The sequence below is a fragment of the Myiozetetes cayanensis genome, unplaced genomic scaffold (assembly GCF_022539395.1).
Source record: "Myiozetetes cayanensis isolate MyiCay16 unplaced genomic scaffold, myiCay2020 scf1, whole genome shotgun sequence".
Classification (NCBI taxonomy): domain Eukaryota; kingdom Metazoa; phylum Chordata; class Aves; order Passeriformes; family Tyrannidae; genus Myiozetetes; species Myiozetetes cayanensis.
In genome coordinates this window covers 125,610,123-125,626,669 of record NW_026086604.1, presented here as the reverse complement: position 1 = coordinate 125,626,669, position 16,547 = coordinate 125,610,123, and the positions used below count along the sequence as shown (strand labels likewise).

Genomic DNA, 16,547 nt, shown 5'->3' with positions numbered 1-16,547 from the left:
TTGTTCACATGGACCAAGTAATATTTTTATTTCCCAAAAATTCGTTTGTATGTGGTTTTATTCTCCAACTTAGGCAAGACACAACTATTGCTGCAATACTGGGCTGTCATAGCTGAACCTGCTTCTGCTGCTTCAGACTAGGTACAAGGTGGTAGCCAATATAGCTACTGTCAATTACACTCAGTAAGACTTATTATATTTCAACTTCGAATGCATATGTCACTGACTTACAGGTAATCCTGGCTCACCAATTCCAGGAGGTCCTGGCAATCCAATTTTACCTTCTTGACCTGGAGCGCCCTTGGGAAAAAGACAATTAGAAAGTTCAGTCCTAATTCAACTTGATACTTTTGAGGAGCATAAAATTTTCATATAGATGTCTTATGGTGTCAGCAGAGAGATCTGAAATCAAATGTGTAACTTCTAAAGAAAAGAAAAACCATAAATGACATTTTATAAACATTTGAAAGTACTTTTCAGTTAATACTTGGAGCACTAGATTGCATTCCAGCTCTCATGACATAGGGTTAACTGCTTAAAAGTGTGGTCTAAGAGATGACGGGAATCAGGGAGTTAAGTTAGACTAAATTTGGGTGCAGTACAACTCAATCGTGAAGCAGGAGTGATCAGGCGTGAGGAATCCTCCCCATAGTCTCTGTCTAGGTACTGGAACTGAAGCCTGTTTCAGTGGAATACTGGATTGTATGGAAACTCCAGGAACTGTTTAGTTTATGTATCTTCTATTTATAAGGTTTCACAGTCTTCACAATTCCTCCAGTTAGTTCTGAGGACTATGTGCTTCAAGGATAAGAGCACAGAGGATTTTTATCTCTCTCCAAAGTAGTAAAAACAGTGGGCATGACATTCTTTTTCCACAAACTATTTGTACTTCTGGAAGGTCCCAGTGTTGTTAGTTTTACACAGCATAATACTCGTTTCTGAGCTACTGTAAACCTTCTCTATGTCCTGGGATCTGCCCCACTGCACAGAAAATATACAGGAGTTCAATGAATGTACAAATTAGAGCAGTAAAAGTAAAAAAGTACAAGTATATTAAACAGTGGCACTTGGCTTCAAAAAACTGGGAAATGGCATAAAGCTACAGCAGAGACTCAGCAGCCAGAAGAACTATATTTAGGTTTAGTTCTACCCAATTTTCATTTCTTGTCTGAGTCTGAGATGTAGGTCTCTGACAAAACTCCCATAAAGTAAGTAGTCACGTTTCCCACGCAGATGCTTTTGTAGTTTTCCAAAAGGAGATCTGGCTGGCCAGCATAGGCAGACATGACTTCTAAATTTGCAAGACCAGATCCCACTGTCTAGTCTTTTGCAATAAAATGAGATGGAGGAATGAAATGTTGCATGAGAAAGAGAATCTTATAACCCATAAGAATATCTCTTCCCTCCTGAATGACAAGGCAAACCTGTCACTTGACTGTCATAGTGACTGAGATGTACTTTCATACCTTGAAGTACGGTTTACTCTTTAGTACAAGCATGTGTTAGTGCTTTTAAATGATATCACATAGTTAGCCTCCATTTAAATGGCATTATTTATGATTTCTATCAATAGGATCATCATAAAATTTAGGAGTTGTTGGAAAAGCAGGTCTCTTATCTCCATCCTAGGTGAATACAAAAACTTGTCAATCACTTTTACATTCAGATGATAAGAGTACAATTTTGATAAAACAGCAGGTGGAAACTTCCATCCAAAAAAATTACTTCCCACAGTTAGCACTTTACAAACATATTGCAGAGAGTACCTTGGGTCCTGGTTCTCCAATGCCAAGGAGTCCTGGAGGACCAGAGGGACCTGGAGGGCCTTGTTCTCCCTAAAGAAAAAACCAGCAAGAAACTCTTAATGCGAATGGAACCTTAATCAAATTCTGCCAGAGTGTCTTTCCAAAGCCTCATTTAGGGCTATAGAAATAAATTTTCAAAGTAAAAAAACAAACACAAACAAACAAACAAGATCAAAACCTGTCCTGAAGATGTATGTTTAGATTAGAAGCAAGGTCAGTATTCTGGCCTACAAGTTGCTGAGATAGAAAATAATGTTATAAAGCCATTCTTTAATATGCATCAGGAAAGATAAAAGACTATTTTAAAGACTGTATATTTAAAACTTCATATGGTTATTAGTAAATCTGGCTTTTATCTTCTACGTTCTTGGTGCTACAGGTAATGTGGAATTTACTAAAACCATAAAGTTCTGGCAATAATATAATTATCTCTACATGTAGAGGGGAAAAGGCTGTTTTTCAGAATAGCTTTTTAAAATAACTTTCTTTAGCACTTTCTTTAACATTCTTTTTTCTCTTCCTATTGGGTTTTTCCTTCAGGTGGCATCTAATATCATCTAGAGCAATGGGAAGGAAAATTACCCTTGATATGAGTGTAATGTTTTTATATATTAAAATTGTACCCTTTTAAGCTTGGGACATACTTAACAGCCTAACCCCCAAAAAACACACCCCCATCCCAAATAGTTCATTATGTTAGGATGAGTACCAGTTAGTGCCAATATAAATAACTTCTTCACTTTTCAGGAAGCCCACATGTATTTTAAGGAGCACCCCGTATTTCAGTCTATAATGTGATAATGATTAAACTATGGTAAAAAAATATCTTTTAAATCTAATGATTTTATCTTTAAAATAAACATTGGCAACAACAATGCAAGTAGATATAGATATTTTTAAAAATATTATTGATATTTTGTATTTCTAATTTAGTTGAGATATCTAGGAACTAAACTTGTTTACAAGAAAACTGGATTTTTCAGTCTCCTGGGAAAGATGTAACTTGCTACATAAGTAAGGAAAGAATTCATAAGTCATCAGAGAAGAAGTAGCATCCCTCAGCTGTTCATTCTGGGACATGTGTTTAGGGAAATACGCAATAACGGATTTTTCACAGGATTATGCCAAGATGCTTTTATGGAAATAAATGCTTTGAATACCCACATTCAAACTTAACCTTTTCCTTATAAGTTTGAATACATGCCTATTCATACAACTTTAGCCTCTAGTTGAGAGTCTTACTATGCGAATTAAATTTTCCGGAGAGGCTCCTTACAACAGCAATGGATTTTAAGAAGGGATGGAAGTCTTATGCAGCCAGTGAAACTTCCCATTGAGAGATTAGCCAGCAGCTTAAGAGAGAATAAGAAAATACATATGAATAAAGGAAGTATGAAAAGTTCTTTTAAGTAATTTCTTGGACAATGTTTCTGGACTCCATGCCACCTTGCTTCAAGGCAAGTCAAATTGAACTAGGTGAAGGTGAAATGCCACCAGCCCTCTCCTGCTGGTGGGTGCCAGAGCCAGCAGCACCCAGGCAGCACACAGATGGCACTGTCCCCAGCTGTGCCTGCTGCCTGACACTGTGAGAGGAGGGACTCATACCCATACTCTGCCTTATAGACACATGGGATGGGCTGAGCTGGCCAGATACATGAGTGAACTGTGCCCTTCACAAATGAAACCCAAACCATCTGTAGGATGAGCTTGATCTGGAGTTTATATTTTGAGGAACAGAATCTCCTCTTTCAAACCTCTACATGGTTGAGTAACAAAGAATAAAAGCTCATCAGCGGTGTCCTGTGTTATGTCACAGCAGTACCAATGCCACCAAGATGAAGTCAATAGTTCAGATCAAAAAGCAGAAAGTATTAGCATGGAAAGGCCATGGGCATAAGCAACTGCAGTAAGAATAGACATTTATTTTATCCAAGGCAGTTATAAATAACTGCCACTTTTCAGAGATATTGTGTTATGTATCATGAAAACTAATTTTAAAAGAGCAATTGAATAGTCCTACTGTAAGGGTAAAATATATTGGAAAAACTGGTATGTGTCTGAACCAAAAGAGGCCTTGACCTTTACTAGCTGAATGGGTGTTTATTAAGCTGTAAACAATCACTGATTATCTGTACTGATAACTAAAAAATTTTTCACTCATCTCAAATAAGCTCCAAAATGCCAAAGATTAGTTTTGGCAGTAGGTATGGACAAGAGATAACGTTTAAACATACATATGTTTCTGCTATACTTTTTAGGTATAATTATCTAAGTATAATTGACTTGATGATGTCGGAGGTCTCTTCCAACCCAGTTAATTCTATGATTCTATGATTCTATGATAATTATCTAAGGGTATTAATTAAACTTCTCTGGTAATATTTTTATTATGATAGATGTTTGAGCATGGAAAAACCTTGACTACAGACTTCAAACAATGTGTTGTGGAGTTGAAAGCTGAAAAAAAAAAAAGAATCTTGCTATTCTCACTGAAAATCTGCAGCTAAGGCCTAAAAAGAGACCATAAATATTGTATCCAGGTAGACGGATTCTAGAGAGAGCTGCATGTATTTTACAGAAGTGAAAATGTGTGAAGAGACTGACAGGAGGACAAATAACATTCAACAAATACAGTTTAGTACATAATAAATGTATCTGGTAGTACTATCATTGTGAAATGACAGATAAAAAATTACTGTAATCTGCTGTGCTGAAGTTAAAGTACAACATGACTTTTCCACCACTTGTATGAATAGTTTCTTTCAGATTCATCATCCTCTTTCTTTTTCCACTTCTGAAATATTCCGTAGTAGCTTTGCTAATCAAGAATTTTGTTGAGAAGATGAAGAAATGAGAAGTATGAAAAAGCATTTGTCAGGAAGGGGAAAATCATGATGGATGGCAGTATTCCAAACTTTTTACAATAAACATTTCCCATAACTAAATTTATTTCCATGAATCTTTAAATGAAACTGTTGCCTAAGAAACAAAACATAAGTATTTATATATTGCATCTTTGACAAACAGCTTTACATGAATTCAGTTGCCCTGTATAACTTAGACTGTGTTAACCAGGCCATCAATAATCCTGTGGTAGAAAGTCTTTGTATCAAATTAATAAATGAAATATCTTTCTATACCGAACAATGATGTTAACAGTGGTACCATGGGCAAGACAATTGTATTCATATAAAGCAGTTTTCCAAAGGTTTGCAAATCAAAAGACTGCGTAAATTATTCAGATACTTTATCCAACTGATTTTGCTTGACAAGCTGTAGTCTTTAACTCTAAATTATCTATTTTAAATGTAAGTAAGGTATTAATTGTCATAAAATTTTTCACTTCTACCAATTTCAAAGTTATCTTGAGTTTTTACAGTACTCAAGCAACTAAAAATTACTATAAATACTCAATCTGAAGTTTTTAACCATCATCTACAATTACTTTAAATCTTTAAACACAAGGCATTATAGGCAAAAATATTCTAGGAAAAAACTTCCCGACTGACTTCTTGAAGAAGTCAAGACACATATTGAGGTGAGTGAAATTCCAACCCAAGTGCTGTGGCTCTAGGCAGGAACTTGATTGCACCTTATCATGGCCCTACAAGATATTCTTGGAGACCCAGATGGAGAACTGGTTGTATGTGCCAACAGTAACAAGCCTTCATCACATGATGACACTGTGCAGCACCAAGCAGGTGGGGCACATTATTGCTGTGCAAATAACACCACAAATAAAAAACCTGACAGTAGAGTATAAAGATTCTACAGAGTTTCTGCATCCTCTTTCCCTACATAAATAGCATACGCAACTACTCATATACAACTACATCTTACCTTTCTTCCTTGAATGCCTTTAGGGCCTGGCTCGCCTGGAGGTCCACTGATACCCTACACAGAGGTCATAGTAAAGAATGAGCTGCTTTTGAAGACCCATATAAAGTTTCCTTTTAATTTTGCCTGAAACAGGGTACAGGTATAATATAGCACAATTCTAATTTCTAAAGGACAAGAGTGTTCTGCATCATATCCTGTGAAATGCCAAACATATTAAATACTGTTACCATTCAACAACCAGTGTTGGCAAAAAGGGCAAGATGATTATTTGTCAGGCTCTGCTGCCTTGGCAGCTCTCCACAGAGTTGACAGCTCTCCACAGCAATCTTCCTCCCCACAGAGTTGACAGGTTGTATGTAGAAAAGACTTATAGAATATAATGGGTTTCTTTTTACTTGGTAGCTGTTAGTTCCCTTACCTGAGGTCCCCGAAGTCCCCTAGGGCCTGAAGGACCTTCCAAACCCTGAGGAAAAATAAGATTTGGATTAAAAGGAAATTGCAATTATATGTTATAAAGTGTCAAGAACTGCAGTGTACATGTAATGACTCATATCTCTGCTCAAGCATTTTCTAGGGTTAAAATATTTTTCGTATACAACAAACATTGTGAATAGTTATTCAACATCTTAGCTATTTGATTGGCAAGTTGTTATTTCATTTAAATACCAGGTATTTAAAGCGTAATAGATACAGAATTCCTACTAAAAATGCTGCTGTGTTTATACCAGAATAACTTCAGGTAACTTTGCTTCACTAACTCAAACTGCAGAATCACACTAATAATTCACAAAATCCATTAAAAATGCATCCAAAAAATGTAAAATGCCATTCTTTTTTCTTCCATTAGCTGTCATTTCTCCATTTAATGAGCTCTTACCAGCCGCCACCACTGTAGATTGTTCACAAACCTTTGTGCTGTGCCGTATTTTCCTTTAGTCACCATAATGGATATTCTACAGAATTTCAATTCCATTGGAGTCAAAACTAAGTTATAATTTATTTCTAAAGCAAAAATAGCTTTCAGCAAATAGTTAATCTGGTCTTTTCTTTCTCTTACTTTTCTTTTAATTAGCAACATCTCCACACAGAGGCACTGGCAGGTTGCTGCATTTTTCAAGGCATGTGTCATGTTCTAAACTTCTAATAGCCTTGATGAATTTAGCAGTGATACCTACATAGCCACACTCCATCGACCACCCTCTCCTACAGATTCAGTCAGAATTGTTAAACTATTCTCTACTCCCCGGCATTTGCTCCCAGGCAAAGCATCAGCTGCCAGAGAGAATGATAACCCCCTCAGTCCCAGCCCATTTCCAGCTCAACAAGCAGTGGAAGGCACAAACGATGATACAGTGATGCAATTGTCGCTGCTTTGGGTAGCGTATAAATGTATGACTTGAGTCAGTTTTGATTTAAAAGCCAAACAGAACCTGTGTGAATTTTAAGCCTGAACAACATTTGAAAAAAACTCTGATTCAAAGCACCAGATCCTGTATTGGATTCAGTCTGATGAGTGAGCTGAGAAAGTGGAAAATGCAGTGTTTTCTCAAATCAGGAACCATTACTTGCAATTACACTTCAATATCCATCACTCCAGTTAAAGATCCACCTTTAGAATATTGAATTTCTCATACTTTTGGCCATATGTGTCCTCCTTAAATTTAAAAAAATACATAACTGTTTAATCCTCTGGATTTGTAAATGTGAAGATGGATATTCTGGAAGAGACCATAATTTTTATTTGTTCACTAAGTTCTTGAATTGCATAATCTATTATAATCTCTGTAGAGGTTCAGTAGATAAAAAATTTTTTTCATCATTGTCCTTAACAGAAACAAAGCAAGCAGATTTCTGGCAGCCCTGACATATGTTTTCTCCATTCAGATTTCTCGGCTGCTTTGATTTTGTTCTCTGCCAGTTTCTGAACTGTTTCCTTTTGACTTAGTAGACATTTCACATAACCTCATGCTATTTCTCACATTTTGACTGGATAAAGAAGTTATGATCTTTCTTTATTCCTCTGAGAGACACAACTTCCTCCTTTTTTCATTGGTATTTCAGACTTTTCTGAGTCACTTGCTGCTGTTTTGAACCCCAGTATCTCACAAGATATTCTCAGCCTTTAGATTTTAATTATAGTATAATACCCTTCTTTCTTTGCAACAAATACTTCTTGTATGAATATTTCCTAATTCCTTCCTGAAATTAATCATCAAATAACAGCTTCCAATAAACAAAAACTTTCCAGGGTGCTCTTTGATAAAGGTAAGTATAAGATGATAAACTGGAGAAATGTGCTCTAATAGAATGATAAGTGCGATCTAGTTGGTAGTACTTAATTCTAACAATAAATTGGTGGTTTACAGTACTCATACAAATCTGCTTATATAAACTCAAGATACATGATGATCTCACTCAGAAGCACACTTTTCCTTCCATCTTTCAGAATGTAAAAAAACCAGCTAAAAATCTATATTCATCCACAACACTTCTGCACTTCAGGTTGAAAGAAGAGGACTGGATAGATGTGAATGCATATCAACACTGGGGTGAATGCATATCAACACAGATGGGCTGGTAAACCTGAAAGTTGTTCATGGTGGGTAAGAACCTGCTTCTATTGTAATATGACTTTATACACTCAAACTGCAATTAAAATTTTAAGGAAATAAATCTGGTGCTCTCTGTAAAATGCTCAGTCCTATGTAAGCAGGGCTTAGCACTGGTCAAGACAACTTTTGTTTTAGGTAAGGGTCTGCATTTCTTCTGCAAAATGAAAAAAAAAGAATATTGGTGAACTGTGGGATGAGTTTCTATGAATCATATTTCTGCTATGATGTATCTCTAACACCAAGGAATGATAAGGTGCTCCAAATTTACAATAATCTTTTCTAGCTATGTTTCTGAATATGTTACAAGATTTTCTGCTATCTTAATCAACACAAAGCAGTTAAAATAAAAATTATACTTACTCTTTCTCCTTTTATTCCTGGGGTTCCACACTCTCCTCTGTCACCCTTTATAAGAAATCGAAAGATTCACAGCTAAACAAGTTGTGTGATTACACTGCAGCAATAGAGGGTTAGTAGATTCTGAGGACCTGGAATTGGCATCACCAGATATGGTCTGTAGAAGATATACTCTGTTCTACTCAAGATAAATGTATTTCTCTCTGAGAATGCCAACAAAATGCCCAACCTATATCATAAGATGATAATTCATTTAATATCTAATAAGTTTTGCTGTGTTTTTCTACCTCACTGCACAGCCTCCAGAGATTCTCTCTATGCTCTGATTTCATTTCTCTGATGTCTGAGATTTTTCTGAAGAGCAGTTGTGAGATTGTCCAAATGGAATGAAGAAAGAGAATAACTAATGTGTTACACTGATGATTTAACATATCAATAGACACATGGAAAGTAGACATACGAGTCCACTCTTCCCATTTACAAGAAATGTTTCCATATTAATTTTTCTAATGAATACAAAGAGAGGTACTGCTTTTACTAACAGTGCAGAGAGATAAGTGTCCAAACCAAGTAAAGTCAAAATGGGATTATTTCTGTTCCATTTCTGGCTATGATGTTCCAGTTTGCAGTGTAACTTTTGGCTTTAGAATCTTGTAAGTCATTGAAGTGTATAATTTTTCAAACTTCTTGGAGAGCCTATCTTGAGAATTTTTTTGATCAAGCATTAGCCCTTACAAGTTATAATTAGTTTAAAAGTAAACTTCCCTGTGGTAAGCTTTTTGACAACTAATGATTGCCACATTGTGTTTATAGTAAACAATTTCACATTCTTTTTACTTAACCTCTTATTTAACCCTCAATTTTCTTTTCCTTCCAGAAACGATATTTCTGGTGGTTGACACTTTTATTTTTATGCTTAAATTACATTTTCTGATTTTCTTTTTTCTTTTTTCTTTTAACTTTTTTTATTTCCCACAATCCAGACTGTAAGCATTTACACAAATTATGAATTTACTTCTAGGGACTGCATTAGGAGCTCTCATGTCAAAAAGCCAAGACAAGCTTTTCTTTCCATTCTTTCACATACACTGTCAGCAAGTGGCAATTTCTTTTCAGACTACTTCTATTCTACAAAAAACTTACCTTATCTCCTTTGAAGCCATGAGCTCCCTAATAAAAAATTAAGGAAAAAAACAAGAAAAAAAATCATAAAAGAGAAAGCAAAGGTCTAATGTGCAGCTAATTTAAGTAGTAAAAAAAACAATTCCCATAGTGAAGAATTGTGTTTCAGAAGTTTAACTATTTACAACAATAAAATATCTCTCTGGAACTATTTAACATATAATTCTCTACAAATCTGGATGTGCATTTTTTACTCATGTATTAGCTGTAAATATGCCACTCAGCTTGCCAGCCTCTTGGTAGATATATGCTGCCATTTAAATGAGACTTTTAAACTGAACTAATCTTATACAGGCAGTAGAGTTAGTCTTTCTCCAGTGAATCAACATGAATTCAGGCTCAAAAATATTAGAAGTCACTGGAGGACTACCTAGATGTTTTTAGTGATGACATTTTCAGTTCTGCCTTTGGGATAAGCCTATTGCAAGTCAATACAAAATCACATGGATTCAAAAGTTCCTCTGTCAGCACCCCATCTCTATACCATAGCACATGGTTAGATGGCGTCTCTCAGTATAGATGCTTCTCTACACCAGAGTTTAGTTTAGGTGCTTTAAATACTTGAATTAAGTAGAAACATGAAAAATGAAAACCACATTTTTGGTTCAGAAAATCCAAAAAGACCAAATATGAGTTAGCACTCCAGTAGCCACATACCTCTTCACCTTTTTCTCCAGGATCTCCTTTTTGAGTATCGCCCTATTGGATGCAAAGAAATACAACTGAAATATGTATTGCCCTTTCATTTATTCCTGCTACACTAAAACCAAGAACACAATTTAAGGAGCAGAAGTGGCTTTTCCCTATTTACTAGCATTCATACTTCCTCCTTTCACAACCAAGGACACACAATTCCTGAAGATTAACACAGAAAACTCAACTATTGTCATTAGGTGACTGAAATCTTAGTCATTAGGGCAGGTCACTCTGATCAAGAGGTCTGTGAAATGTTAGAAAGCTCTGTGGAACTTAAAGCGCTTTCAGCTATATTCAGACACCTCTGCTATCAGAGAAAAACCGGAATGACAGACAGTGTTAACTTGTAGCAGTTTAGTTTTAAATTTTTCTCTCACACTTTTAAAGTAGCTAACTCTAAAGCTTTCATAGCAGAAGTCAATATATAAATTCTATTTTAAAATACTTTTCCTTTGCTATATTCACTTCTGTGATCTTCATAACTAGATAGAAATTTGCTTTATTTTTTTAAATTCACATTACCTTGTTTCCTTTTGGTCCTGGCTCACCTTTTTCCCCTTTGCTACCACTGCCCTGAAACAAAGAAGAAAAAAGTTATTACCATTATGAAGATAAAATTCCACAGATACTCTAAGACTTTATCTTAGTCCCAAAATTATTCTTGTTCCAAAATCATTCTGTAATAAGCATAGATAGAAACCCACACTGATTAAAGTATGGTACACATGACAAAACATTCATTTAGCTAAAATCACTCTGGTATTATAAAGTATCTGCAAATTTTTTTTAACATTCAATCATAAATAAATTTTCCACAGAGCATCTGAAAAATCTAGTGGGGAAGGCATTACAGAAAACATGCAGAGTTCCTCCTTCCCATTTCTCAGTTACCCACCACTATCTGATCTCAGTTACTCACTATCTGATCTCTGCATAGAAAAAACCTGAGTACAGAAGAGTTTAGTGTAAATACTGAACATCCCTCAGGAAAAAATTACTGCACCATTATTACTCTTTGGAGGATCATGAAGATGGGGACTAGAGAGTTTGTATATACACATATATATAATAGGTTTCATCTAACAATTTTGCATAAAATCACATTGAAAACCCTAAAATTTAAAATTGCAAACAGAGGTTTTAGTTCAAATGCAAATTATCTCGATGCACATCATCTAGAACCAGGGGACTGAATGATAGGCCCTGGTGCCTTAACCTGCTATAGATATGGTTGACCAGTCTAGGGAAAAAGGCAAAAACCTCTGAATGTACTTTGGTTGTCTCTGGGAAAGCTATCAAAGACATAAAATGGATCAGAGAGGTCACTCACTGTCTGAACTCACACTTTTCCTTACCAGAGCCAAGAAATAGCTACGTGTTTAAGTGTCATATCAGACCTTTCCTCTGCAGCCCATCACCCTCAAATTTTGAACCTTTACCCCTTACACAAATAGAACTTTCTGACAGAAGTAAACCTTTGTCTAATGGACCTTGCCTTCCCCATTGCAGATTCTTTTTTATTTGGGCTCCAAAATCATGTACCTATTTATCCACAGTGTTTTATTACCCAATAATATAAATACACTTTCAAGATAGTAGTATCTGATTGTGGATAGAGGTTTTTTTCCTGAGCTCTTTTAATAGTGGCCTTTCACAGTGATACGCTACAATACAAATCAATCTTTTTGCATTACATGCACAGCTAATGTCTTGCTTTTTACATAGTTGACATAGTAACCAACTAAAATACTGAGTAATATTGATCTTGATTAGAATTCATATTCTGAAGCCTTTTCAAATGAATGAGTACTTACAGAGTCACCTTTGTCTCCTTTTACTCCCTTTTCACACTCACAGTTCTTCCGCACACACTACAAGGTTAATAGAAACATAAAGGAGAATGTTTTTTGAATGTATTATTGCAAAACTTTAAAGCAAACATTCTTGTTTTGCCCAACCACAGACTAGAGAACATGAAAGTGGGATAACAGGAAATAAATTATGTTCTAATATATTGATTTCTCATATAATCAATATTAAACTTCCATATAGCACAATCAAAATCAGTTTCTTGATTTATTTATAACAAAAATAAGTTACTCTAGTAACTACAATGTTATGCTGTTTAAGACAGCTATTGTTTTCTAATGAGACCACTAATGAATTTTCATGCGTTGTACTGGCCCTATTCCACTCAAGTAGGTATTTTACTGTTGATAATACCCACTAATGAACAAATGTAGATATCTCAGGAGAAGGGATGGAAGAAATGGACAAAAATTAAAATAAAACCAACCATGGTCAGAAAATTTACTTACAGAAAGAAGGTGATTAATCCTTGAGCATCAGTGCATTACAGAAGTAACAGACATCAGGAAATCTAGTATAAATAGGAATAATCAAACCACACAAAACTCAAAAAACCTACCTGCTTCTGTAGCAAGGCTTCCTGAAAATAAAATAAAATAAAAATATTACTTTCATTCAGATTTGATTTAATTTGAGTACTAATTTTTCCTCTCTAGTTTATAGAATTTTCATGACAAATAGAGCCTTTATCCTTCATTCCTTCCTCTCAGTGGTAAAAACCAGTATGTGAAACTACTCATATGAAAAAGAGTTCTTGATAGGAATAGAGGGTTATGTGACCCATAATGATTGAAAACACATGAGATGTAAGCAAACAGTAATAAGGAACAATGCTAACCACAGGGACTATGACAAGACTTTCTAATGAAAGACCTTACCATGGAAGGCCTACTAATAGAATATATAGGGGCAGGACTCAGTGATTTCATCAGCCTTACATATGAGAACGAGCTAGAACGAGCTACCTTCTAAAGTATTTTCATATGCTCAGAGGCACACTCTGTGTGTCTGGGAAACGGGATCAGTACAGCTGAGCTATTGTTGTCCAAGCACACAACTCCTTGGAGAGTGGCTGGGAGAAGGAAGCTCCCTGTGCCCTGATTTCTGACGTAGCAAAGAAGGCACCACAAAACTGTCTTCAGGGCTTACTTATCAAAGTTAAAGAAAATCTGCCATGGATAGACACACGACAAGATTAACATCAGCATTACTTACCAGTTCCAGTGCAATATCAGCTACCAGGTTCTCATCATCCAGGCACAAGACAGGTTTAGAGGACGAATCACCAGATATTGTGCGCAATTTTAATTCTTGGACTGTTTTCTTAGAGAGGCCAATGGTAAAAAAATGTATTCCAAGACTTCTAGCTGCTGTGGCTATACTCTGGACATTAGGGCTGTTTGGATGATCCACACCATCAGTCATCAAAAAAGCCACTTTCACACTTCTCTTACGACCTTCAGTTTTAAACATCTGAGTGGCATTGGAAACTGCATAATAGGAGTAAGTGCCATGGCCAATAAGGCCCAGAGAATTAATTTTCTCTTTAAAATTCTGGACATTTTTCCAGGCTGTAAAGGGATGATCAATACTGACTGTGCTGCTGAACTGCATACCTGCCAGTCTGACATTATAGATCTGAGACTTAACTGGCTTCATCTGGAAAAGGCTGTCAGTTATGTTTTGAACAAAATTCTTCTGTAAATCAAACAACTGATTTTTGGCACTTTCTGAACTGTCGAAGATAAAGACTATATCAATGAGACACACAGCATCTGTAATGGAACAAGAAAGTTAAATCTATGTGATGGGAATACCTGCTTAACAGATTTCAGATAATTCTCTGCAACAATACCAATCCTCAAATCATTTTCCCAAGGATTTTTCTGTCTTTCCAGTAAAAATGCTGAGGGTAAATTTCATGGTAAAATCCAAGAAATTCTAATGAAAATTTTTAAGCTAGGGTCTTGATGGGATTGGTTTAGTATTTTAATTGATTCTGTATACAATTTTCAACATGCAATTTCAAACTAAAAAGTAGGCTTCTTCAATTACTCTTAAAAGAGATATATGTGTCAATGAAAATCATTGATCAAACTGGAATCCATGTCCAAGTAAAGGTCACACAGTATTCTGCAGGTCTGACATTCAAAATAAAACATATTTCATAAATTCACATACAAGTTGTCAATTACTGACTAATTATCCTGAAATACATGGAGACATGCAACATGGACAATCAGAAATTTCAAGAAAATGGTTTTACCTTCATCTTTTTGAACAGGAGAGTAAGTATTCTTTCCTTTCTTTCTGTTTTGCCCATTTACTATCCAGTTTGTTGTCATAGCCAGAAGTAAAAAGAAAAAGAAAAAGCGTTTTTCCTGCATAGTGTCTTTCATCCCCAATTAGACAACTTGTCCTTCCTGTTAAAAGTAAAAATCCATCTGTGAATACTTCATTAATAGACGCAAATAAATAAATACAGATACTTAACATACAGAATATGCATCTGTGGGAAGCATAATTCTAAAGACAACATATAAAAAACAATTGTAAAAAGTCACTGTGTAGATAATTTAAGCATAGCAGCCAGCACTATCCCAACTGTGGCTCACACGTATATTGGAACCTGTTTTACTAGAGAAGAAATATGGGCAGAACACAGTGCTGCCTTTTTATTCTTAACAAAAAGTCAGTGTTATCTTTAGCTTTCATTTGAATATCTAAAACAGAAGGGTAAAATAAATTGTTACTAAAGCATATTGTGATCAATGTACTTTGATATTAAAATAATTATATTAAATTAGCAGAAATACAGAATGCAATTTGTTTCTTGAAATCTCTAATTATTAGGAATAAGCAAATTTCTGGGTGTTTTAGGATGCAGATGTATCACCTAGGTCTGAAGTATCAGTATGAACAACTCATTCTTCTAAGAAACAGTGCCTTAGTAATGAATTATGCATTATTAATATTACATGGATGTTATAGAATGTGTGCAATATTTTTCATAAAGACAATATTATATTATAATCACAATATACACTAATAAAATTAAAATTAAAATATTAAATCAGCAATTCAACATATTTCTAGACAAAACTCCATTAAAACTGATTTACAAAAAAAGGCCCATAATTTACAATAATTCGTTTTAAATAACATTATCAGTTATAAACAGCATTAATAACAAAGACAACATATTAAATATAAATATCCTTCCTAAATTCTCTTCTAAAATGCATCAAGCAGCTACATACATAGAAATATTACATGAAGTCCTCTAAACAGAGAATGGAAATAACTAAGTCTCTTACCTTTGAAGGCATGCAAAAAGCAAATTGTGGATTAAAAAAGCTGTCAGTGTAGAAAATAAGCCCAGTAGGTCATACTGCAAAATATGTTTTGCTTACCAAAATAAAGCAATCCACAAAAAAAATAACCAATCCACTTGCAAATGTCTCTGCCTTGCATGTAGATCTTTTATGGTCCAGAACTGTTGTTTAGTTGGCCAAAGTTTAAATGAAGACAGTCAGGCACTTAGCCAGGGCTAAGTGAGAGACCAAGACATTTTATTAAAGTGACAGTGTCAGTCTGGGACTACAAGTGTTTTCCCAATTTATTGTGAACTTTCACATTAAAAAATTACTTTTAGACAATCTGCATCTTTACCCTTCACTTTGCCAGTCACATCTTCAGCTTGTCCATGTTAATGTTGCAGCACTGACTAGATCAGAGACATGAGAACAATACTGTATCTTTTGTAGTCTAGAACTGAAGTGTGACCTGATGGTTTGTGAGTCTGCCAGGACTGCATCGTTCAAAGGTGGTAATTGCGATAGCAATTACAATAATAAAAGACATCTTAAAAAAAAAAAAAAAAAATAGAAGAAGGCAAAAGTCTTCCTGAGCTGGTGTCCTCAGAAGCTCTTTCTGCTCTTTAAATCCTCTGAGGGGGTCAGACACAGACATGATATCTAAAAGGAGTTCTGTCCTTTAGGTAGCTCTCAGCATGTTGCATGCAAATTGTATTTGTTGTATCTACTGGCAGGCTTCAGAATAAAACTGTGTTATCACACTGTTAAATAAAATGTTGGGGTGAGGGAAATGATTAGTCTCAAGGAATCATGACATGCCCTGAAGGAGTTCCGTGCAGACGCCCAACAGAAGGTTAGCAGCCAGCCTC

At 35.3% G+C, this 16,547-nt stretch overlaps 1 protein-coding gene across 1 annotated transcript in view; it reads right to left on the bottom strand.

Annotated features, from left to right (window-relative positions):
• The window catches only part of COL28A1 (collagen type XXVIII alpha 1 chain), a 54,275-nt gene extending 39,527 nt beyond the window's left edge, over window positions 1–14,748 (bottom strand). The window contains exons 1-12 of the mRNA XM_050327144.1: window positions 14,628–14,748; window positions 13,577–14,136; window positions 12,921–12,941; window positions 12,307–12,363; window positions 11,015–11,065; window positions 10,454–10,495; window positions 9,758–9,784; window positions 8,618–8,662; window positions 6,064–6,108; window positions 5,646–5,699; window positions 1,767–1,835; window positions 232–300 (exon numbers count right to left, since the gene is read on the bottom strand). Of these exons, the coding sequence (XP_050183101.1) occupies window positions 232–300; window positions 1,767–1,835; window positions 5,646–5,699; window positions 6,064–6,108; window positions 8,618–8,662; window positions 9,758–9,784; window positions 10,454–10,495; window positions 11,015–11,065; window positions 12,307–12,363; window positions 12,921–12,941; window positions 13,577–14,136; window positions 14,628–14,748 (1,161 nt within the window). The remainder of the gene's footprint in view (window positions 1–231; window positions 301–1,766; window positions 1,836–5,645; window positions 5,700–6,063; window positions 6,109–8,617; window positions 8,663–9,757; window positions 9,785–10,453; window positions 10,496–11,014; window positions 11,066–12,306; window positions 12,364–12,920; window positions 12,942–13,576; window positions 14,137–14,627) is intronic.
• Between the last annotated feature and the right edge of the window lie 1,799 nt (window positions 14,749–16,547).